Below are 25,329 nucleotides of genomic sequence, written 5' to 3'. Positions count from 1 at the left end.
TTTGTGCACAATTACAAGAGAGCTGAAATCAACCCGACATGAGGTTTTCAGTTGTAAAACATGTTCATTCTTTTTTTGTTTTAATCCAATGCGGGGGAAGATGCAGAATTTTAAGAGTCCAAATTTAAACAGGCATTTTTTCAGGCAACTATATCATAGCGTGGAGTCAACGCAAGAGGTCGCGATTTAACAAAAGATATTTGGTGTCACGACTCTCACGTCTCTACAGGTGTGAACATGTGGGATCTACATGTCACATGTGCTTAACATTGAAACTCCTCACAATAAACCGGATCTTTTACTATTCTATAGAAACAGACGTGATATTAAATAAAAAAATATAAAACACAGAGGCGTGAATGACAACATTTTTATTGTGTTTACCTTATGCATGACCATATAGATCTATCCCCTTAATCTCATACTTAGTTTATACATTTCTAACATTGCATAAGATCATAAAGACGTGATCTATGTGTGATATGAGAACCTTATTCATTGATGTAACTGTTAGATCGAGGAAAAATGACACATTCATTCCCTCTGATTACAAGAGTGATCATCTTCAATCATGCATTACAGTGGTCTGTGGCTAATAAGTTGATTGGAAAACAAACTGGGCACTTTAAAAAGTATCAGGCTACAGTTTTGATAAGTTTGTCCATCACGTGAAATGATTACCAATGTCGAATGCTCATCCAGACAACTTGTTTTTACCAGTAAAACAAGCAAATTGAACATGTTACACTTAAAATCCCATCGCAGAAAAAGAAAAAAAAGTCTAAACAAGACCCAGATAAATCTTAGCTCTGAAACAACAAAGGGAACGTTTCATCCTATTAAAAGTGAGCAACTTTGCCGTCGGAGAGGGCGAAAAGCAAGATTGTCTGCAACGCTCAAGCACAGGCTGTCAGAACTGGATGGAGTATCATTAAAAATGTCTGCGTGAGGATCAGTTCACGTGGAACAGGGTGTACGAGTTGCCCCTGGTGCAGTCACACAAGTATGTTAACGTGTGTGAGGGAGTGCAAGACGGTACATATTTGGAAGGCTTTAAAATACTATAGCAAATGTAAACATAGCCTAGCTCTGGCAGGAAATCCAGTCTACTCTCTTTGCAGATCTCAAATTTTGCACTTTAAAAGCCCTTGTGTATGTGTGAGTGTGTGTCTATATCAAAAACATGCATCCATACTTGTTTACCCGACAATATAAAAATTGGTTTTAGTCAAGTGTATATGTGAGTAAATGGAGGTTTGTGTGTCGTTAACAAGTCTATATGTACAAAGTGTGCCAGCATTAAGAAAAGTTTACTCGTCCCTGACACTAAGATCAATGTGTGCAATACACATAAGACATTGGATTTTGGTCATTGGGAAAAAGGCAACACTAAATGATTATTTGTGAATGAAATATCCAACCTATCAAAAAACAAACAAAAGAAAAAACACATCAAACCTGAAAACAACTTTCTATATAAAAAAAGAAGTGTTCTAAAATGCAGTATTTACATTAACATTACAGGCTGTAAGCAATGTGCACAGTGTTGTTTCTCACTGTAGTGAATGTAATGCTGTGTACGAAATCTACACAATTCAAAATGCTTAGAAGAATCTATACCACTTTAAATGTAACAGTCAACTTCATAGCCAGCCAAGTATAGCTTTGTTATTGGTTATCAAAACATGTTCCAGGCATGTTCTCAGTGAAAGACACCGTAGTCAGCATCAGCCGTTTCAACCCTAAACTTGGAAATCTCTAGTGCTGTACAAACAATGCAAAACAGAAGTTAACATTATCAAGACTTTCTCGCTCTCTTTTTTTTTTAAAGATCCAGTATAAACAACTTCCATTTTGGAGTTGTGTTTTCTATACAGTGTACAAAACGTGCAGTTTTTCTGTTAAGAGTTAAATATTAATATTGAATTTGGATTATTTACATCAAAACAAAAATCATCTGGATATGAACAGAAAGTCCTTCGCCACTGCCGTCAAACAGTTCCAGTCCCCAAACACAACAAATACTTCCCCTCGAAAAAAAAAAGATCATAAACGAGACGTTCCCCAAACATACGAAACAAGCCATTAAAGGAAAACTCAGCCGTCGGTGGGAAAAATTAAAAAACACCTTTGTCTCGAGGATGTTTTTTTCCCCCCACACAGTAAACAGGAAATTAATGGTGGACACTTATGTCAAAAAAAATATCATCACCTTTAAACAAAATAAATGTTTTTGGCAGTTAACTTTAGATTTATGAACATGAGGTCTCAAACTAAACTACAAGTTCTGAAGATTGATATAAACTTGCACTCAGACATTAAATCTTTCTTTCTTTACGTGACTAAGATTAAAACTAAAAAACGTTCGACCCTTATAATAAAAATAAGTGGACTTCCTGGAAATGTAACAATTAGCTGACCTCACAGCACACATGACCGTATCAGTGGGTAGTTGGGTTACTAAGGTTGCAAGATACAGTGCACGGTGCCACAAGCAGCTACGGTAGCAACACATTTACTTCTCCAGCCAAGAAAGTGCATGAAAAAGAAATGTCCTGCATCTGCCGTCTCTCTCAGGTGAGCTTATTTAGACAATGTGAAAATGGGACTTCTCTTCATTATAGGTCTTTTTCTCATCACCAATAAAAGGACCTGTATTTGATAAATTACCTAATGCCCCTTCAGCATTGCAGTCAGATCACAGTGACATTTTTTGTCCCTTTTCTGACCATTAACAGTAACTGAGAAAAAAAAATGCCACCTCCAACACATCTGACGAAATGAGTGATGTGTAGTTGGGATCCTCATGATCACAAATCTCAGTGTAACAGTTTGAAATCTTTGGAAAAGACATGTCAACTTGTTTTTGGGGGTGAATTTCACATTTAATAGCCCGACTCTCAAACATGCACTAAAGAAATGCACAATTCCCTTCTTAACATCTTTAAAAAAATGATTTTGAGTTGATACTTTTGAGTTACGCAGACCGTTCTGATCCCTTACCAGACCCTTGAGCTGGAGAGTAGAATTAATTCAACAGATGACCCTGAGTGAATCATTGGCCTCATATGATGACGGCCATATTTTATAGCATAAAAAATTTGTAGATTGCTTTTCCTTACTCTCAATTAGAAAAGAAAAAAAAAAACGTGCTGCAAATTCATAAAGGTCCAGTTTAAGTGTACAGGCACAACTTGTCAGTAAACAGACTTATTTACATCAAGAAATAAAAATAAAGATGGAGGGGAAACAACATAAATGTACACCCCCCCCCCCCCCCTTTAAATCTCCATTGTGCCAGACGTTCTTCCACAGAGGTGATATGTTTGCCTCATAACACCTGGAGCTCATAATACTAAGTCCTCTTCACATCCGGGAACCCCTTTCCTGAAGAATCTGCAGAGACAAACACATGATAGAATGAACAACAGGCAACATACAAGTGTTTAGAAAGTCTCTGTGCTTCTTTTCTTTTACTGAAGTAGTTATTCTCTCCCAGTCAGTCGCACTCATACATTTTAAGCCTACGTGCTGATTCAAACATACTGAATGCAGAGTAGAGAAAAGGGAAATGCTCGCATGGGTATAAAACAAAAGCAGAGCTGGAAACTATGCAGTACGTGACTGTTATGCAAATTGTTGGTGAGTTCACATGAGCGGTTGGGCCACATTAGATGAGTGAGCGGCAGGTGTGCATCACGGAACGTCTTGCTTTTCATTTCTGTTCTTAGTTAAGAGCGACCACGCTGCATAATTGAGACAAAAGTCTTAGGTGTACCATAGAATTCTGGTATTTAGTTGTGTACATAGCATTCCAAGAAATACAGCAGTTATACCAGAAACCTCACATAGCAGCCACAGAAGGCACACAGCAGACAGGCTGCCTGTGCGAACAAAAGACCTGTGATGCGCCCCTCACACGTTGCACACATGCAGCCAGTGTGGCCAGAAACCTTCTAACAGAAAAGACATGTTGCTGAAGCAAACTGCAGAGCCCTCAATGACTGTACTCTCAGAGACAAGATGAAAAGCAAAGTTCAACCTGAGTCATATCAAGGAAACACAATGTTTTCTATTCATCATTGCATGCTTTTTTTCTTCAGTTGCTAGTTACTAGTTCTCTTATACTCTTACGCTCATTTACTTTGTGGCAATCACATACAGACAATATAGGAGTCAAAAGCAGAGTACTGCTGCCACGCTAGAAAAAAAAAAGAAAATGGATAAATATCATGTTATAACCTGAGATGTTTATCATAATATATTTTTCATGATATATATATATATATATATATTTCTCTGTAAAAACTTTACTTATTTCACATTGAAACAATATTATCCAAATAAATAAATAAATACCAGGTACCTGTAAAAAACAATGAAAAGTCAATAGTCTAATTTCTGCTAAATAGTTCCTAAACATGGTAATTGTTATTATTAGACAACAGAAGCTACATATTGAATTTGCAAGGACAAACATACTCCAGGCGTGTGTGCTCAACTACGTGATGCAACGGTGTTTTCGAGCTACATGCATGGCTCATGTCACAGCAGTGTGAAAGATGGACCGTGAAAGAGAAAAGGTTAAAGAAAGAGGGAGAGAAGAAAAGAATGAGGGGAAAGGAATGGATGTATTGAATGTGACCATGTTTAAGCCTGTTTGGGCTGAAAACATTTTTTTTAAACATTGGTCTTCATTAACTGTATTGTGCATCTGAAAAGAAAATCCATCTGTGCAGCTGTTCACTCGTCCATATCTGTCTAAGTGTTTTACTTTAATACTTGTATCACTGCAAATTACAGTACACACAAGCTGCCTGTGTTTAATACTCACTCGCTCATAAGACAGTTAATTTTATATTGCATGTGCTCCTCCTCTCCCGACTCTTTGCTTTTATCCATTAGTCACTGGCACGCACGCATGCACACACACACGCACAATAACTAAAGAGTAAATACTATTTTAGCATCAGTTAAATCTTAAAATAATGTTTGGTATCTGGCCTCTTTTTTTTTTTTAAATCAGTTTAGATTTGAAACAGGGAATCTGTTGGTGCTAAAAGGAATTCATTTGAGCTCAAACTAAAAAAATTATGCAAGTTTTATAATTGGTAGAAGCTAGATTCTAGTTAAAAGGTTGATATTGCATCAATTTTATCACCATTGTCAAGCAAAACTACAACTAATTTTAACAATAGACGAGTTGTGTACCCCTCCCTTCCTTTACAATGTCACTGAATGAAGAACAATGGTCAAACTGCAGCAATTGATGATTCAGCATTGCCCTCCATTAACTAAGGCTGTGAGCATGAAAATAATTGCACAGGGCATTTTTACACTACTGAAACAAAGGGAGTTTGTCTCATCTAGTTTCAAAGAGGAAGCGTCACTTGTAAAGACATATTCAACCAATCTCAGCAAGAACCATCTGGATTTTTACCTGGCTTTGGCTTGTAGATTCTGAAGGCCAAAGCTGATTTCCAACCTTAATGATCACTTTACTCTGATATAAGGATCTGAAATTTTTCAGTAGGGCAAAATGCAGCAAGGAGGCACGGGAGAGGAAGAGGAGGACAAACTCGGGAGGTGTGGAAGAGGCACTACGAGCAGTTGAGCTCTCACCAGTGAGTCATAAGTGCTCAACCCTAATCAGAGTCATTCATTTCATAATCCGTCTCTTCGTCCTCGCTCTGAGCAACATGCAGCATGCAGACGGCACAGAAGAAGACAAGAAAGGCATGTTGTAAAATGATGGAAATGAATGGAGGAGAAGAATTAGAACAGAAGGGGTGAAAAAATAAAACTAATGGGTTATATTCAGAGGGGATTAACATCTTCATCTAGTGCAGAACACAAAATAACAAGCAAATGTTATCCAAGGGCACTTTTCTAATGTACTACAATCCTCTATAACAAATAAATAACATGCTTTCTATAAGATGGACTGACGACATTTAGATGTAAATTATTTTTTTTAGTAAAGCTGGAAATTAGTGTGTTTGGGCACAGTGCCGCTGGAAACAAAAACAGAGTCTTCACTTAAAAAGATGCACTGGTAACGTTTCATCTTGCTCTTAAAATAAACAGCAGAGTGAATATAGGTTTAGCGCTGTGCTTCTTCATGTGTAGCTGCCTTCAAGGAGTGAGGCCCCCGCGGGGACACGCTGATGGGAGTTTGAATTCCTCAGGGCGTGCCTCCCGCTTCGCTCCCAAAGCCCTGGAGAAAATGACAGACTCCACTAATCTGCAGACCTGGGCTTTTCTAACACTCCTAGCTTGGTTTAAACTGATTTGTAATGTAGTCAGTCTAAACACAGGGTTTATTCACTCAAAAACACTTTGTGATCTCATCATTGATATCAAAATGAGAGTTGTTCTTTTCATACACACAATCTTAGTTTCCCCTTTCCCTCCCTCTTTTTTTATCACTCGTGGTACAAGCAGTCTAGTTTTTAACTGAAGCTCTAAATATTTACAAAGTTCTCCTTCATAGAGATTTCTCATCAATAAACTAGAGGTGCTCTCAGTCCCCTGGTGGCATGTTCATAAATGCAGAGACTTTAAAATCTCTGGCACAGGCCGTCATTCACGCATGTTTGTTGTGGCTAGCCTCTGCACACCCTCTCACTCACACACATGCACGCACTTACCTTAGCCTTCTCACTGGGCTCACTGTTTGTCCCGTATGATTGATTGTGCAGCTCCTTGGAGACTACACACAGGAACTCGGCTTGGTCTTCGTTTCCGTAGTTGTAAGAGGAGCCTATGCTGACCAGCTATGGAGACACGAGAGCAGAGTACATGGGGAGATTTAGCCTTGGACTGATCGAAGTAGAAGCAAAAACTGGGTTTGTTGTGGTGGGAAAACAGGTAAGGAGATGTTTAAAGTAAAGAGGTTACTGACCAAACAAGGGGCACAGAGAGTCTACAGGTTCCTGCAAATTATATTTCTTATTACATTACAAATGGCATTTTACAAAGATCAATCTAATTATTGCCTGTATATATTTAACTTGAAAGGTTTTTTCCTTTTGGAATGTTACCTCACATTTTTTTTCCATGAATAAATGAATAGCATTTACATAGTACACTAAGGCCACTGGGCAAAGGGAGCCACACCTTGACAATTTCAACCAGAATATTTCGTGGAGGTTTGCTACAAAATGGCTGTTTTTTCAGGACCTGCAGATATATCAGCTTGCAAATCCAAAGTCAAAACACTCATTTAAATTACTGAGATAAAGAGTTGACTTAGGTAAAGACACAGAATTAAAATAATCTGTGCTCGAAGCAAATAAGATAAATAATGAAAAAAAGAATACAAAGACATTGTAGAAAGAAAAACACATGATCAGCAGATAGTCACTGACAGATTACAAGTGCAGGGACCACAGGAAGCAAACATGCTGGTTGAAAATCAACAGGGACTGGTGGATTTGACTTGTTTAACATGAAAAAGTAAAAGGGAAAACAACAGTATCGCCTACAAAGTGAATAAAGGAGCAAACCACAAAGTACCACACTCCCATTCATTGTTTCAGTTCCAATTTTTGACTTGACAATTGACTATCAGTGTCACCATGACACACATGACGTGCAGGATTTTCTCCAATGATTCAATTATCACATCATGAGATCAATATTACTGGCTTGGTATTGATGGAGCTGCAATCTTTAATGTGGTTTCTGTCAGTTGATCTTATTGTGTGCACCTACTATTTAACTACCAGTATATCAGTGTTTACATAATACAGGGCCAATCCAAATTTAACCAGATGGAAGGCTAGATAGGTAATGTCAGATGCAAAAAAGGAGTGGTGTGAGAAGAGCCTACAAATGTCATTGGAAAAAGAATCATAATAACTTCTACTCTTCCTGTTGCCGGTCAAATTAACAAATCAAAAAGACGCAGAGGACACAACAGGACAAATAAAGGGACAAGCTACATTTAAATAATCTGCATGCACACCTTCACAAGAATACAGTAATTCCTCTTCCTGAATAGCTGCTTGTACTGCTGAATGTTAAGTGTGTGTACATACTGCAGGCTACATGTATACCCTCAGTACCCAGGTGTGCATGTTCAGACACGCATGGCCTCATTAGCCACTGCTGCCGGAGACTTGTTGTTGTTAAATGATTTCTTACATGGGGCATCAACGCAGCAGCAAAAGAAATAAGTTCAACTGGCTACCGTGGAGTCCACACACACACGCACGTGCACGCACACACACACACACAGTGTCATGACAGTAGGTCATTAAAGCTCATCTTCTCCGTGCTGTAGGCTTTGCAGGAGTGTTTCTCTGAGTTTTCCCATCTGACTTGTGTAAGGAGATTAGTGCGATTTCAGCTCTGGTGGGGAGATCCAATGATCCCTCGTCTCAGAAAGAAAGATTCAATCACACATTACCAACATCCAAACAAGTGTGTTCTCATTACAAAATGTACCTGCTCGATAGATCAAAAAATATTTGTCTCAAAAAAGAACCACCACAATATTACAGCACAGCCCCCAACACAGCCAAGTGGCGACATCACAGCAGAACACAGAAAGCTTACAAACTGTGAATGCGGTATGAATAAAAATAATATAATCATAAATTCACAAACAAGAAAAAGGTGTCATGTTTAAGCCTCACTGGTGAGCAAGCAGTACATATAAGCACTGAAAAGAATCAACTCAAATAAAAGAGAAAAGGAGAAACAGCTATGTGTCTACTTGGGATAAAAAATGGCCAACGGGGTGTGTATGGACGACATGGGGACCATGCAGTGACCAGCCCGTGGACAGAAATTTGTGGGACACACCTCTCCGCTGTTGTTTGGCAAAGCAGACTCCTCTCCCTTCACCTCCCTTGACACAATCAGCAGAAACTCTGACTGGTGGGCCCGCCCGTAACCTATACTGACAAGCTGTAACAACCAATCAGAGCACAGAAGGGATGCCCGGATCACGTATGCGGACATTGAGAAAGATGTGATTTGCTGTTTTGGCTTTTTTAGCCATTTCCAACATTGAGGATTGGACCTCCTGCGTCATTGTGAGCGTAGCGGAGTGGGTGAAGCACATGAAAAGGAGGAATGCTGCTGTGAGCTCACAGGAAGAAGATTTACCTGTTCAAACTTCCAGCCGTCCGACATGGTTGACACCATCTGTGTCAGCTCCTCCTCCTGGCACTGCAGCACCCGATACACATGTTTCACCGGAACCTGCAGGGAAAAGTGAACACATGAGAGAAATGAGATGGAAAGAGAGGACAAACCGTTCATGGAACAGAAATGCAACTCCTCTGTCACCTTCACACAACATCGTATACCTGTGATGTTTTGCAGTCGCGTTCCCTGATCTTGTCCTTGATGAGCTTTATTAATGATGTAATGTTGTAGAATTCGGCTTCTTCCAAAACACCTTGAAATGGTGAAAAAATAAATTACATATTACACTTTTTAGGAGGGTATATCCTGCTGCTGCTTCAATACCTGTCAAGATTAAATGAAAAAACAATGGCATCAACTTCAGGGTTTCACAGAGATGCTACTGGAAAAAAAACATTTTAATTATCATCCATGTTATTTATATTGCACTTATGTTCTGTTAAAACTAAAATATGGATGGAGATGTTAGCAATTAATTGGAATAATTTCTTAAGGTAGTGTACCTTCCTCTGCCAAGTCCCTGTTGAGCACCAGTTTGCCATGCCTCAAGTAGTTAAGCACTGGCCCAAAGTATGTAGGGTCTCTGTCTATGAGATAGGCACCAGTTTCATCCTGAAAAGCAAAAAGAGGATGAAAATAATAAACCATCACTGTATTACATGCCCAACAATTACTTCCTACATCATATTTGATATTGTGGATTTAGTTGTGTATGGACAGATAGAGGCAAAAGTGACCTCTTTCCTCTCAACCAACTCAGATGATTACTTTAAAACAGATGTATACTTTCACTGAAACATAATCTGGGGACAAAAACCCAACACAGTGCATCTATGAATAATACTCAAGGGATGAGAATTATGAGGTCAGCTCCTATGCCGATAATCTCCACAGAGGTTGAGAAGACATGCGCACACTGAGTCACACACATACAACAGCTCTGGAAGATCACCTCACTACTCCCACAGGCCTTGGGTTTGATCTTGATTCTTTCACAACCGCTGGGTATTCCCCTATTTATTTAAGTACTGTGATTAGACCGTCTTCGTCTCATGGGGAAACAGGAGGATATAACAATTAGAGCAGAACAGAAAAAGATTTGGAACAGTAGGCTGACTCCACCGAGGGGGAACATGAGAAAGCACCTTGGCTTACAACTGACGTTGAGCCTCATCGGGTCTGTTACGTACAATTCAGTCAATTTCAGGATTAGTTTGAAGTGTTTCTTTGGCTTTTTTTGCTTTTCTCTGAATCTTACTAGTTAAGTAGACTGAAAATAGGGGGAGTTGCTGGGGAATAACACAGTAAATGGTGCAAGAGCCAGGAATCAAACCAGGGACCTGCTGCTCAGAGCACACAGTGTAACCATGTGGTGTGAGCCCAACAGCATCCCAACCATTCTAAAGTAGAGCCCTACTTTTTATTTGATATTTTACAGTTTAACCATATGTTTAACCAGTTTAACTTTATTAAAAAATAAAACAAATACAACAGAATTAATATAGAACTTGAATCAAGAAAAAATATTTTTTTACAATAAATGTAAAACTAAATAGAAATCTTTTCTGTATCATTTAGTCTGTAAAATAAAGATTTGTAGTTGTCATACCGGTGCATATTGGCAAATATTAACACTGATGCTGAAGATTAGTGTAAAAAAGCTCATATTTGACAGGATGTTTAACTTTGCATGAGTGTGTGGCTATCGGTGCAATCTTAGCAGCATTGGTGCAACGTCTGACAATATTTACACAGGAACACAGCAGGATTGTCACATACTCCAGGACATGACCATAACTAAATATAAAACTTGGTCTTCATTGACAACCGACCCCTTCGCAAGATGATGGATTAAACTCATAACCCATTAATGTTTCCAATAATGAGAGAGGCTCCCAGTGCATTTTCTTTTGTAATGAATTTCTGAACCCTCTTGGCTGGTTGACCTCCTTTCTGAGGCAAAAATATTAAACTGGAGCCCAATGGAGCACTATTCTGGTCTCATTGTCCTGTGTCAGTTCCTTACACTTCTATAGTTGCTAGAGTTTAGGGAGAGGTGGGTCCTATCACCTAGCTACTAAATAGAATGTTTAAATATGAACTGACATTAACAACAGAGGCTTAACATAACTCACAAAAGGTCAGACAAAAACAATAAACACAAAAACCAACACAGCACCAAAATCACACTAAAGAATCAGACCAATACATATATTATCAAAACTCCCTTATATTCAATCAAGCCACACCAAATTGCACATTTATATCAGTCTTCTAAAAAAGTGGAGAATATATATATATATATATATATATATATATATGTCCTGGTACTGTGCATACCGCCTCACTGTCACACCAGAATAACATAGTCATTGTTTGTGTTATATTTAACATCTCTGCTCATCCTACTACAATAATGAAAGTCAAAATGTCTGCTGTAAAAAAGGTCAATTGCTCTACGTAAATAAACTATTGTATGCTGCTTCGAAAAAAACCTCCCACTGAACAAACACAGAAAGCTACCGTATTCAAACTCTACACTAATGTAAACGTTCTACCTCCTGCCCTGTTGATCTAACAAACAGGCCTCTGGTCTTCTCAGCTAATATGGGGAACTTCGAGTGACAGTCCCTCGGTCTCAGAGAGATAATTGTGGGGGCTCTGATGTGGACTCACATGCACAAAGGGAACAGTGTATTTAATTAAAAACAAAAGGCTATGTCTCCAGGGGCCCCAGCTGGGAAGCACTGGGCAACAGACGAGTAGGGACAGTCAGGGAGGAAGAGGAGGGCTGCTGCTGTTGGGATGAACCGTAGACAGACAGGAAAAGTGATGGCCGACAACAAAACTACTAATACGCTGTTCTAAGACACGAACTCCGGCGAATGTTGCACAATAGTTCGCATTTTCTTCAGATCTTCCCTTCAACAATTTCAATTGTTTAAGCGATGGGTGCTGCAGCATGCAGGAGGCAACATATCCATTTTTTTGTATTTGGATTAAAGCACATCACACTGGCAACGGCTTTTATCACCAAAAGCTCTTGAATCTTGTCTTTCCAAATTGACATCCTTGTTGGTGTCCCGGGGTTCACACATGCACCTCCTCCAGAGAAAATACTGAGGGACTGGGGAGTTCAGTGCATGTCTAAAGCAGCTATAAACACACACTGACACCTACTCAGCTGATGTCTCACACGTGCTACAGTTTTAATGTATTTGTAACCACTGCCATAATATCAATACTGATCACCACATAAAGGTTGATACTTTTCTTAACTGAGTAAAATCTTTCTTCATAGTGGCGCACATTGATTCATTTATTCAGCCCCTCTTGACTCTGCTCCTTCTCTTTCCCTCTCTCGTGCTGACACACATACAGTGTCATCGGACACAAGTGTAAACTTAGACTGGGTGAAGACAACATCAAATTTCAGCATGTCGCCCAAACGTACAGAGTAGGAATATCAATGTTGTGACGAGTAACAAAACAGGTCTACAGCACCTTGAGAATGAAAAGCAACAAACTATTACAGACAAAAAAATACACTGACAAGTTTCAACACTGCCTACAATAACCACAGGCTTTCCTACGTGGTGTCTTGCATTTAGGTCTTTTCAAACTGCAAAGCACTCCGTATACAGTCACCAGAACTACGTAAACCTCAGGCCTAGCCTAAGTTTAAATTGAGGACAACTAGAAATCTACATAAACAAAAGCAAATTAGAAGGGCGGCCCTTAACAACAGAGGAAAGTGTAGTGAATTCACGTTATCTCGCTTCTCCTACATGCAATACATATCCTCCCACAGGAAATACCATGGGGACCCACCCTCAAAGCACATGATGTCCAATGAGGCTTTCTGCAGACACATTAACACTGAAAGTCAATCTTTAATTCAACAAAATTGACATGTTGTGGCATGCGTCCTTCTGATTACAACAATAGGTGTACAACAGAACTTTGCATAGAAAATTCACCACTGCAAAATGTCATAGTCATTCTTATAGTGGGACAGATGGCTATTACTAATTATCACGCAAACGACAACAACATGATACAAAAACAAATGACACCAACATGTGAGGGCATTCCAATTTTCTCAGGCCAAGGAGAAAAGGATTGAGAACTTTATCAAGTGCAGCTCGGCCTTCACTGCAGACGAGCCGGAACACAAGCCCCCTGCAGAAACAGTGCTGAAAGATGTTGCAGTAGATCTTCTAAGTCACATGACTGTAACTACTTAGCCAAGTGGAAGTCTGATCCATGTAGAGTGAGAGCCAGGAGTCTCTCTGGAGTACAGGCAGTAATGGCATAGTCAAACAGGCCTTCATCTTTTGAATAATACACACATCACATCAGGGCTATATTGTGTGAAACTATCTCATATTTCAAAATATTTAACACCGTCATTTGAGCGTGTGCTTGACCTTTCACCAAGGCTGAGAGGAACTTCTCGCCTTTCTATAATTTTCAGCCAGACAAGGCAGCATCATTGGTGAGTTTTGCGGAACGTTGTGTTTCAGATACTAAATGAACAGCTTCCTTTTCAAAGTCCCCTAAAAGCTTTGCTGTCATGATGAGAAGCAGTTAGGTAGCTAAGCTGACAAGTTACTGCAGCCTGGAGGTCTCTGTTGGCAGAAGGAGAAATGTGACGTGAAATAGAGAAAAAAAGAAGCTTGAAGTGAAAGACTTGCACTCAGTTATTATTTATATTTGTGCAGAATAAAATTCAAGCTGGCAACATTTTATTTTATTACAACAAGGCAATGATCAATTGTAGGTGCCTGGTTTGTGTAAGTAAAGTTTCTTTAGAATGATAAGGCTTGAATCGCATCTAATTTGCCAGTAGCACTCTGCAGTGCCCTGTTGAGCACTTACTGCAAGAGGAGCAGTAGGAGACGATATTACCGTTAAATATTTACGTTGCCTCCCACAGTGTACTCAGGCATGACATACAACCTGAATCCGGCATTAAATATGGCCATATTTTTTTCACACATACTGTGGAGAGAGGTTCGGGCAGCAAATGGATATGAATATGAAAAGAATAAGTCGAAGAAACAAGAATTCTTTGTGATGGGAGTGCTTGAAAAATTGATGCAGCTTTGAGAGCTGGAAAGCTGGGTCTTTACTTGAGTGGCCCCGAGTTGAGTAGTTTGAGAGCAGAAGTCTGCCAAAGGGATAAATGCCCACTGATGTGCATCTCTTAAGCTTGGTGACTGGACAACTAACAATTAATAGCAATTCAAGCTTATGAATTAGTGACCAAACCTTCGTAAACCTATAGACAATATCACTCGCACAACACCAGTAGTAGCATTATTCTAGGATAGGCTGTTAAGGCTGTGCACGTGACATCACTTCCTCCACTTTCTCCCTGGTCTACCCCAATGTGCAAAACAGGCTCCAGTCAACAGCATGAATAATGCAGTTCTCCTCAAGAGTCCTGCTGAAGCACGTCAGCCTGCGTGACTGAGAGCTGAACCACTCATTTCCTTGGCTGGGAAACACAATACTGCATCTCCCCAAAACAGCAGCTCTTCACTGATCTGTCAGTTTGCTGAGCTTCCTATTCATATGCAGTGTTATATGGGAAAAAAAACATGGCTCAGTTGCAAATAAGATGAAATAACGTCAAAGAATAAGTTTGAGTCCTAGGGGCAAGAAATGTCCAATAATAACCTGTCCTTTACTGGGATAAATGTTAAATCAGGCTGTCTGCAGGAGAAAGGTACAGTAATAGCTTGAGTGACTGATGCGTACTTAAGACAAGGGATTGAGATGGACTGATCCGTTTGCTCACGAGAGGATAAACTGGCAAAAAAGCAAGCTGATTATTCAGAGATTAAGATATTTGCATGAAAATATGAGATGAGCCTTGCTTTCAGCTTAACGTGAAGGGGGTGGCAGGGGTGAAGATTAAGTAGATGAAAAAACAATGAATAATGGGGTAGTGAAATGAGCTGTGAAAACCAGGGCACGTTCCACTATGTATACAGACACTAACAAATTGTTTTTGACAGAGCTGGGGGGCCTTGAAGCAGGCACGCTGCTTTTAAGAGAGGCAGATGGACGAACAGAGAGACGTCTGATTCTGGAGATATTGAGGCCATTCACAGGGAGATGAGTGACTCCACCAACCCCCCCAGCTCTCGGTTGTCAGCAGCACCTCACCCCACTTGGCAATGACTTATGTACTCATTAGGGGAGCCTCATCACCAGCACAGAGGCTGATTACTACACAGCAAACAGAGCCAAGAAACAGACTAACCTCAGGAGAGGAAGGGAAACACACACACACAAATTGATTGATCAATAAAATCTTATTATGTGAAGGTTGTTTGGTTGGTTAATTATTGGAATAAGGCTTGTAGATGCTGTAATCAGTGGCAATGGCCAGGATGAGAGATATAGATGGAAGTTTTTATTTGTTATTTAGATAAACAGCCAAATTTAAAGCTACAATTGTAAACTATTAAATCTGAGTGATATAACTAACCAATAGTTTAAATATTAAATTGTCACAATGGAAACAGGCGTGAGTATTGACCCAGAAGTGCACAGTAACTGGTTGTATGTGGTTTTATCATTAATATGCTGATAATGAGAGGATTGTGTTTACTGTCACTATCTGACCACTCGCATTTCATCGGTTTTGAGATGGGGAAAGTTTCCAATTACTGTGGCTACTTGCTAAATACACCCAAAACAAATCTTTAAAAAAGGACAATAGTGATTCTTCTTACACTTTACACTTCATAGAACACACTTTGTTGACCACAAGAACTGGTATGTTACATTATTAAAACAAAAAGAGTAAGCAACCCTCACTCGGGCTAGCAGCAACATCGTATGTCATGTGGTGACTGTCGGAATCTAGCTAGCTTAGAGGGCTAATGCTAGCTAGCGACAAAAAAAACGAGTTAACGCTGAATATTTGAATAAACGCTTATATCCACAAGGCTGCTAATGTCGCTAAACTGGCTGGTAGACGCAGTTATTAATGAGTCCAGCCGCAGAACAACGCGGCGGGGTGTTAAAAGCTGGTTTAACGGAAGATAAAATGCAGTTAACTTAGTACGGCTCCTAACTACAGGGCTAACTAGCTTAGCATTTACCTTGTCGGAGTCGAGCTCGGGGTCAGCCTGGCTCAGTCTGTACAGAAATGATTTTGGATCCCGACACAGCGTCTGTCTCGTCGTTAGAAAATACGTGCCCCCGACGTTCAGGCGGATCCACTTCGATGCCCCGACACCGGTTGAAATGTTTCTCTCCGCCGCCGGGGAATGGGCCACACATCTCCGGTGAACGGAGCCGCTCGTCTCGGAGCTACTCTCTGCCATCCCTCACTCTCTCCTCCGCCCTAGCCTCGCCTCGGCTCGGCTCTGTCTGACAGGAAATATCCGCGCTGCAGCCGCTAACTTGGAGAGTCCACGGTTCATGCAAAGCAGGCAGCCAGCGCCTGGGCCACTCCTACTAACCCACTCCACCAGCACTGACAGATGCATAAATTATTCCAGAAGAAACGGGTCCTCCCTGGATTGAGCCACTTCTATATGGAGCACTGATCCCCTGCTGCTGAGACCAGTATGTTTAGTGTGTAGGGTTTTATGATCGCTATACAGAACATGGACTTAGACCATGCAGGGTTAAAGTGCATTAAGTCATTTCCACGACACCTGCACTGAGAACAGGCCTGTATTTTATTAACATGCTGCAAAAAGAAAAAACGTGAGATGCCATTGCCACTGATTTCCCTGTGTCATTGACTGTGGTTGTTAACAGAAGACAGGACACATGGCTTTATTTGTATGCCTAAATCCCTACATGCTTTAATTACTGGACTACCAAGCATTAAGTGGAAAATTCATCATTCAACATCTACTGACCTAGCGCACAAATAATCAGAGAGAGAATGAACAGATTCATTAAATTATCAGAATATGATTAAATCACTGAGCAAATAGAAAATGTATGATATAGTAAGAAAAAAGCTGTAAAATATTATAGTTTACAATAATTATTCACATTCAAAGGCTTTACATCTCAATACATACACAACATGGCCCCTGAACATGACTTCAATCGAAATATGATTCATATATTAGAATTTAAATAACACAGAATGAACTAGAGGCTAAACAATAGCCATCAAATAACCTTATACAAGAATAAAAATACAAAAACTGTATCCTAATATCATTGCATTACTTGCTTCAGATTTTAATAATACATCATCTGTACATCACAGTTCTAGTCAGTTACAAGCCAGGTAGAGTATTCCATACACAATGTAACCGACTGCCATCGACTTGATTCAAACAATTTCTCTAACTAGAGGAAAACACTTCTCTAGTGCTTTCTCAACTTTATAGACAGATACAGCAATTTTCATCGGTTATTTGGATCAGATAGATATCCTTTAACTGACATCCAACCACAACCAGCCCTGGGCCCCTGGGCCCCAGGGCCTGAGGGTCCTATTCACCTATACTCCAGTCACACACTGCACAAACAGACTCAGCTGAAGGAAGAGGACCTTTGGGAAGGACCTGAAGGTATTATGTCAAAAATTAAAAGCATCATGATAATACATATTGCTAAAACAAGAGCACAAGTTAAATCAATCGCTTTAATTTCTATTGGGCCAAACGTCAGAATGAAAACAAAACAAAAATACGGGCTAATAAGCCCAACGAGGCAGTTCTGCCACTTTGTCCAGGGACGACAGCTTTATTGTGATTGCTTCCGAGAATGATAGTATGTGTATGTATCTCTGTTGATGAAAGTTTTCTGTTCAGCATGGGGTGGTCAGCACATAAGATTTCGTTTTCAATAGGACGTACTGAAGATGAGCCGACTATCCCACCGAAAAAAAGGAAATTGAAAGAATTCACACCACAAAGAAATAGCCAGTGAATGGTACAGAACAGCCAAATCATCCAATAATATTCGCAATGGTTGCCAATGCAGTCAAAAATACCCACCTTTAAACTTGAATAACCTATAACTCCAGTGCCCTAGGAGAGAGAAGCGGACAAAGCTGAGCTACAAAACTGGCCATGCAGGAAAGATAAGCAAGTTATGATTAGAAAGTACAAGCTAGTGGCATGTTTACCCACCCCCTGTTAGCAATACATCCTCAGTAACAGCTACGGAAGGCTCACACTTGTACAGAGACTTATTCAGACCCATGTCTCACTGCAGACCAGCACTCTGCTTTGTTACATAGAGACCTTAACTGGACTGCAATAAGCAAGTACCAAGAGACAAAAAAAATAAAATAACAACTCAAATACCGTGGGAACATTTGGGCTCTGACAAAATTATATATATATGTATATGTGTAGGATTTGAGTTTGGTAAACGTGTGAGACTGAATCAGCTTACACTATTAGTTACAACTATGGAGTATATGCACTAGAAGTGGGGCCTGACTACAGCTTGCACATATGATGTAGGATTAGGATATGGTTTAATTAAGATAACAGGATAGGCTCTGGTTCACAAAAGCTAGATTTTGTGTTATGGTATCATTGAAGCAGGAAACCAGTCCTTGCATTTGAGATAGTCCTAGCAGTACCCAAGCTTGTTTCACTCTATAGGAAAAGCTTGCCCTTCTTATTCCTCCTGCAGACTGTACAAAAAGCAGATGTGCATGGTGGCAGTCTTATCATCCATACATGGAAAAAATGCAATAGAAGCCTCACAGAGAGCACAAAGAACAAGCAAAGCAACCCTGAATCCAAAGTTGTATTTTTCCCATGGTTCTACTCAGGAAAACAAACAAGGTCTAGATGCCAGCGTCTCTAAGAGTTTGTTTACACTGCGGTGATGAAGGGCACTAAAGAGGGTGTTACTCTGCTCAGTGATTGGCCTCAGAGCTAAAGAGGAGTGGCCACAGGAGGAACTGTACTCCTATAGGCCAGGGTTTTGGTGCCTTTGATAGATCTTTCTCCACACTTCCTGGATCTTCTTGCACCATCTGTCAGCATTTCCGCTGGGGTCCATCAAATAGTATGTTCGGTTAGGCTGCAAAATGAAGAAGAGGAAGACAAATATGTTAAAAAGTGAGATAATTTTTTTTTACAGGGGGGAGTGTCGACATATTGCTGGAGGGAAGTGTACAGCACAGACATCAGAAATAAACAGTCAATTACCGTGTGAACAAAGAAGGTTTTGAAGTTCTTGGCCTCAGGGCGTAACTCTGGGGACCAGGGAATCTCTCCTTTCAGGACCTTGTTAACAGGATCCACGTAGTACAGGTGTGGTCCCTCAGTGAGAAGCAGCTGTCTCCGCCGAGCAAACAGACCCTGCAATGGAATGCCACACAGCACAAAACATTAAATCACCAACAGAGGGGGCTGTTAGGCCAAAGAGACTTTCCACACCACAGCAGGGAATTCCCCTTTACTTCCTGGATGCTAAGAGGCTGAGCAATGTTATAGGAAGTCACTGTGCTAGGAAATACAGCTACCTCATAAAAAGATTCAACTTGGACAGATTTGATCTTCTTAGAAATGTAAATTTATGATACATAAAGTTGGGTCAAAACATCTGAGATGACTTTCCTATCACTAAGGGGAATGATATTGGATCCCGCTGTATAACACTACAGTAATGCAATATAAAACTTTAAATTGATACAGGCTTGATTTTACACACCTTCCGTTTATCGACTGGACCCATTTTGAGGATCAGGTTATTCTCCACAAACTGGTGCCTGAGTAAAGAAGCAAAACCAGATTAGTGACAACTTACATGATTTTCCTGCCCTAGAATGTGTATATTAACAACTACACAAATACGTATCCTGATCATACAATAATAGAAATTGCACCACATTTCACGCCACTAACACACATGTAAACAAGTGGATAAGGGTGAAACATGTAGAGGGGGGTTTACCAGGGGTTTCCAGTGGTCTGTTTATCCAGCAGTAGTTGCTTCTCCTCCTCAGTGAACTGCAGGTCCAGCTCAAAGGAGTTGTTGTCCAGGTCATGGATGTACTGCTCGATGTTGCTGCTGGACCTCTTTGGGGGCGTGGATTCATGTGGCGACAGGGAGTGTGATGAGCTGGACTGGGCCACCTGCATGTTGCTGAACTGGCTCAGGAGATCATCGTACTGAGGTTGGAAATTAGAGAATCAGAGAGAGAAGATAAAGTGGGTTTTGGCTGAAGAATTGTGGTTTGTACAAGGTTTCCTGAGGTGTCAATCATAAAACATTACATTGAAATCTTACATTTCCGTAGCAGTCCTCATCGTCCTCGGACATGGCTGGCAGATAGGGCGTGAGCTTGGGGGGTGTCTGTAGGTGTAGGTCACTCCAGGAGATGGTATCGAAAAAAGGGTGCTGTTTCAATGGGTCGTACCCTCCCATCTCTTCGCAGCCAATCCGCTTGGAGGGGTCCAGTGACTGACGGGAAAGGAGAAACAGATGTTTTCATTCAATGGAGAAACACTGCTCTATAAATAACATGACCAGCAAAGATAACTAATATGCCAAAATAATTTCAGCAACATTTAGTTGCAGTTGGTATTTGACAACTCACCAAAAGCTGTCTGACAAGATCCTTCGCTTTGGGGAAGAATTTCTCTGGGAATTCATACTCCAGCTTGATTATCTTCTGGAATATTAGGTACTCATTTCTACAATAAATAACACAAGAGGAAAATAACATTAACAAGACTGTAGGAAAGTGTGCCATAAGTAAGATATTGTTTGCTGAGGCAGGGTTATTCTCTCACGTAGCATTTGTTGCACTTGAAATAATCATTAACAGTTAACTTAAATGGGAAAAACAGCGATAGAACATGATCAGCCATTATTGAAGCAGGATTTAATGAGAATTAACTGAACTGTGAAAGCAACACCCCCTCAGTACTTACCCAGCTCTGAACGGTGGTAAACCAGCCACCAGTTGATAGATAATACATCCCAAAGCCCAGAGGTCAGAGCTATGAGAAGAAAAACATAAAAAAAGTTAAGATGTAAGGCCATCTTTATCTGACAAACATTAAAACAGAACAGTGAATAGTAAGTGTGAGCTGCATGATGATCGAACCTAGTTACCTCTTGCAGGCAGATTTTTCTGTTAGCAGCTCTGGAGACACATACTGTGCTGTTCCAACAAAGGAGTTTGCTCTTGCTGCCAAACAATGCAATAAATCATTTTAAGACATGAATACATTTATACTGCTCACAGAGAGTAAACTGACAACTTGGGGCATAAATAAAATCAGTGATGTGAATATACCTTGTTTACTGTCTGATGATAACTGTTTTGCTGTCCCAAAATCTGTTATCTGGATGTGCATCTCTTCACTCAGAAGAATATTCTCTGGTTTCAGATCTCTAAAAGGTTTAGTTTATGGTGGGAAAGCAAACAGTTAATATTGTTTGAAGAATTACATTAGGGAAACAGCAAGAAGGACAGAACTATCATTACACATGAAAACAACAGAAAGTCTTACCGGTGTATTATCCCCTTATTGTGTAAGTATTCTAGAGCACAAACTATTTCAGCCGAGTAGAATCTAGTACAGGTTTCATCAAATGAACCAATTTTGCGAATGTATTTCAGTAGCTCTCCATTCTTGGCGTAGCTGAGACCAAAATCTAAGAACTGTGAGTTAAGGATCAATTTATTTACTGGAAATGAAATGTTAGAAAACAACTTTTCATATTCAAAAATGTATGTTACTTATATAAAAACACAACTTGACAAATTGTACTTGTTAAAAGGATACACAACTTCTCATCATCTTGAAATGTGAAGTAGAGTTTGACGAAGAATGGATGATCTAGATTTGACATCAAATCCCTTTCTCTTTTCACGTACTGGGCTTTGTTCTCCTTCATAATATGGCGCTTCTCTAAAATCTTAACTGGAGAAGAGAAAAGAGAATTTCAGTATAATATAATGGTAAAACAAATGTAATTTCTTTATATTGTTAATAAAGTGTAATTCACTGCATTCATTGAAAGTCGCGGCAGCATTACTTACTTGCATATTCTTTCCCTGTTACCTGCTCTCTTGCCAGGACAACCTGAGGATGAAAGAACAGAAAACACACAGCATGTTACTCTAGCTGTTTTCAGACATGACCTGTGGGTAAAATCCAGAGAATTGGCTATGGAGTTTACCCACAGTCTGCCTTTCAAACATGCACAACACAGCAGGAGGTTCTCAGCACAGATGCGTTCACAACAGCAACAAATCCTCTGCATTTTTTGGACGAGGGGTGGTGCAGCGGACAGAGGCAGGAAGCGACGTATTAAGAGATCACGTGATTTTCTTGTCATACACACCGGTGTCTCACCACAAACTCTCTTGACGCATTTGTCAGTGTCCTCCATGTGTGTCACCGCCTTTTCACCAGGAGATATTTGTTTTATTTATTTTTATTTTTTACCTCTGTCGCTTGTTAGAAGCACCATCAACCCCCCTACTCGCTCACAGTGAATCCAGTGGGGATCCCACACTGTGCTCTCACACTGACTTTGAATTTCAACAGACATTATACTAGGCAAAGACATTTGCTTTCACACATGCACCTTCTGCAGACAAAATACAGAAGAACTGCGGAGTTCAGTGCATGTCTGAAAGCAGCTTATGTCATAATCTAGTAAATCTTAGGCCCTGTTTTGTCATTACACCTCAACTGCACTGAGGATGACTCATCCAGGTTTATTAATAAAAAGAATGCTAGCATGTAGCAACATATACCCAAGTATAATTCAAACGCTAAATGGAATGCAAGTTACATACCGTTGAGAAGGAGCCCTCTCCCAGTATCTTGCCAAATCTGAAGTCCTCTGGCTTCTTCTTGCGTGGCTGAGGGGTCTGCACAGCCGGCTGTGCGCGGAGGTCTGAGACCTGGCTGCTGGCAGACGCTCCTACAGCTCGAGCCCCTGAGGCTGAGCCCTCCATGCTGGGACAGTGGCTACTGCTTGCGCCTGGGATAGCAAGTGGCGAGCAGGAGTCAGGGTGGTTTCTTACCATTGATGGATGCGAGCAGGAACAGATGACAACACTGGGCTGAATGGGCACAACATCATACTGAAACAAGAAAGGAAGCATTGAGAATATATCAGTGAGAGTATTGCGGTTTTTGTTCTTGTTTTTTTTTTTGTTTTTAAAGAAGAAAAGAAGCCACATCCATGTGGTTTGAATTGTTTCTTCATAATCTAAAACTGTCGAAACACACCTTTTAATGAACTCAAAACTACAAGTCACAATACTTTTCCTTCACAGTGATTAGCAATAGATATGCTGGCAAGTTTAGGTCTTATCTAGCAATCACTTGAATGGAAGGAATGAATATTAGCATACCAAAGTGCCAGTGAGAACTGCTATTGATCACAATTTGTTAAAAGAATAACTGTTTATGGAAATTGACTGCAAGCAATTGTTTGGTTATACTACATCACATAGTTAACTTCCTGAAACAAGAGAAGACAATAAAACTAGGAAATGAACAGCAAATGTTGATACAATGAAAAGCTCAAACTATAGAATATAATCAACAAAACAAAAAGTTACCAAAAGTCTTCCATAAAAAGATTATATGACTCTAGAATAGATGGAACTGAGGATCTGTGTCATGTAGGTTAAATTCACTTTCCAAGGTCAGTGCTGCAATACTTAGGGGGATATAATGACTTAAATAAATAATTTCAAATGAGACCACTTGAGGAGCAAAGTCTGGAATTGATAAGGACATGGAACAACCATGGAAGAAGCAGATTCTGAGCCTGGTGGTCCCACCCACCAGTGTTTAAGTTGTAAAAACAGTGTGAAAGTTACTGCCTTCATGTGACAGGTGTTCTCACCACCGAGACTGCAAAGAACTCAATCTGATCTGTATGTAAATGATCGAGTTGCCAAACAAACACTGACGAGACACTCACCAAATTATAGTCTAAGTCTCAAACATAACACACAGCGACAGGTTGTACTTTCTAATACTTAGAGGCTTCTACCAACCTTCGATATTTTTACTTATTGGACAATCTAAACAGACAGCGATTATGTTATTCAGCTTACAACTCAGTTAGTGTTAGTTAGTACAGTTGGCCTAGCTTCTTCTCATTCAAAACCAAGGTGTGGCCATTTAGCTGCCTTATCCGGACTAGACTGTAGGGTTGACAACTCGCCACATTACTATCTACTCATCCATTACCATTGGTAAAACATGAAATTGCTGACAGAAAAGCGTACGTAGCATTAACCCGATCGTCCGTACTCGGGTAACAGGCCCGAGCGAACTTTCCTAGCTAACTCACGGCTGCTAGGAGGCTAACGCTAGCTCCTGCTGCCTTGTCAAATAAAGCCGGCCATCGCTGACAGCGAGTTACAAACTTACCGCTAACAGCCAGGCAATTAGCTAACGTTAGCAAGCCAGGTAACATAAGTCACTTCAAAACACGCTGTAGCTCGCATGGAACATCGCTTAGTCTCGTTCCAAGTGTTTGCGCTGACGTTAATGTCAAAATGTGAAAGTTAATGGGTTGACAGTCGAGCCTCAGCACGTTAACCTTAAAATGCTACCTACCAACTAAAGGTGGAACGCGATGAAGCTACGGCTAGCTCGTTAGCAAGTAGCATCATCGTTGGAAAGCGCGAACCCGTGTAGCTAACGTTAGCCAACAGATGCTGGCCATGGGAAATGGCTCTGCGGAACATAAAACTGATAGCAAGTGTATTTTAATAATAATTCAGCGCCAACTGTTTCCAGTGAGCAGTAATCGCGAAACAAGCCAAGTGTTAGACAGACCCGATCGACGCAGCAAACATTTGGTGTTGTGTTAGCAAACATTAGCGAGCTAGCGCTGCTGGCTAGTGAGTCGTAACGCTGAAGGATCCTCTGCGGCTAGCACCGCTCCACAGAGGAAGGCCCCACCGAACTATTTGTTGTCAAACAGCCGCCGCGCTCCACATTTTCAGCACCGGCTTCGAATCGTCGTTCGCGTCAAAGCTGCAACACTCACCAACTGACTTGTAGCTCTTGCCATGGGAGTTTCCCTCGAGTATTTATTTGGAATAAAATAATTAGAGAAGCTCCAGTAATGGCTGCCTCTGCGCCTTCATTTTCGAGCTGTGACGTCGTTCCACAACAATGTTAACGCAGGACAGCAGAGGAGAGTCCCGCTGTGTCCGCC

At 40.5% G+C, this 25,329-nt stretch overlaps 2 protein-coding genes across 3 annotated transcripts; both read right to left on the bottom strand.

Moving 5' to 3' along the window:
* Positions 1–356: 356 nt before the first annotated feature.
* On the bottom strand, positions 357–16,649 carry kctd5b (potassium channel tetramerization domain containing 5b). Of its 2 annotated transcripts, XM_020083081.2 has the most exons (7): positions 16,281–16,649; positions 9,663–9,771; positions 9,321–9,412; positions 9,118–9,213; positions 8,812–8,916; positions 6,651–6,776; positions 357–3,396 (listed from the first exon to the last, which is right to left on the bottom strand). In XM_020083081.2, the coding sequence occupies exons 1-7, from the start codon at positions 16,503–16,505 to the stop codon at positions 3,367–3,369; spliced, it is 783 nt and encodes a 260-aa protein (XP_019938640.1). In that variant the 5' UTR covers positions 16,506–16,649; the 3' UTR covers positions 357–3,366. The 2 variants fall into 2 exon arrangements, with proteins under 2 accessions (XP_019938640.1, XP_019938641.1); XM_020083082.2 differs by lacking the exon at positions 8,812–8,916.
* Positions 16,650–16,964: 315 nt separating this feature from the next.
* Positions 16,965–25,317, bottom strand: pdpk1b (3-phosphoinositide dependent protein kinase 1b). Its single transcript, XM_020083079.2, has 14 exons — positions 25,159–25,317; positions 22,937–23,227; positions 22,172–22,214; positions 21,915–22,052; positions 21,639–21,783; positions 21,422–21,519; positions 21,238–21,313; positions 21,054–21,122; positions 20,717–20,813; positions 20,407–20,580; positions 20,071–20,288; positions 19,828–19,885; positions 19,323–19,475; positions 16,965–19,194 (listed from the first exon to the last, which is right to left on the bottom strand). The coding sequence occupies exons 1-14, from the start codon at positions 25,180–25,182 to the stop codon at positions 19,081–19,083; spliced, it is 1,698 nt and encodes a 565-aa protein (XP_019938638.1). The 5' UTR covers positions 25,183–25,317; the 3' UTR covers positions 16,965–19,080.
* Positions 25,318–25,329: the final 12 nt, after the last annotated feature.

Source organism: Paralichthys olivaceus, chromosome 21, assembly GCF_024713975.1.
Source record: "Paralichthys olivaceus isolate ysfri-2021 chromosome 21, ASM2471397v2, whole genome shotgun sequence".
In the NCBI taxonomy this organism is placed as follows: Eukaryota; Metazoa; Chordata; class Actinopteri; order Pleuronectiformes; family Paralichthyidae; genus Paralichthys; species Paralichthys olivaceus.
This window is presented reverse-complemented; position numbering and strand designations above follow the sequence as displayed.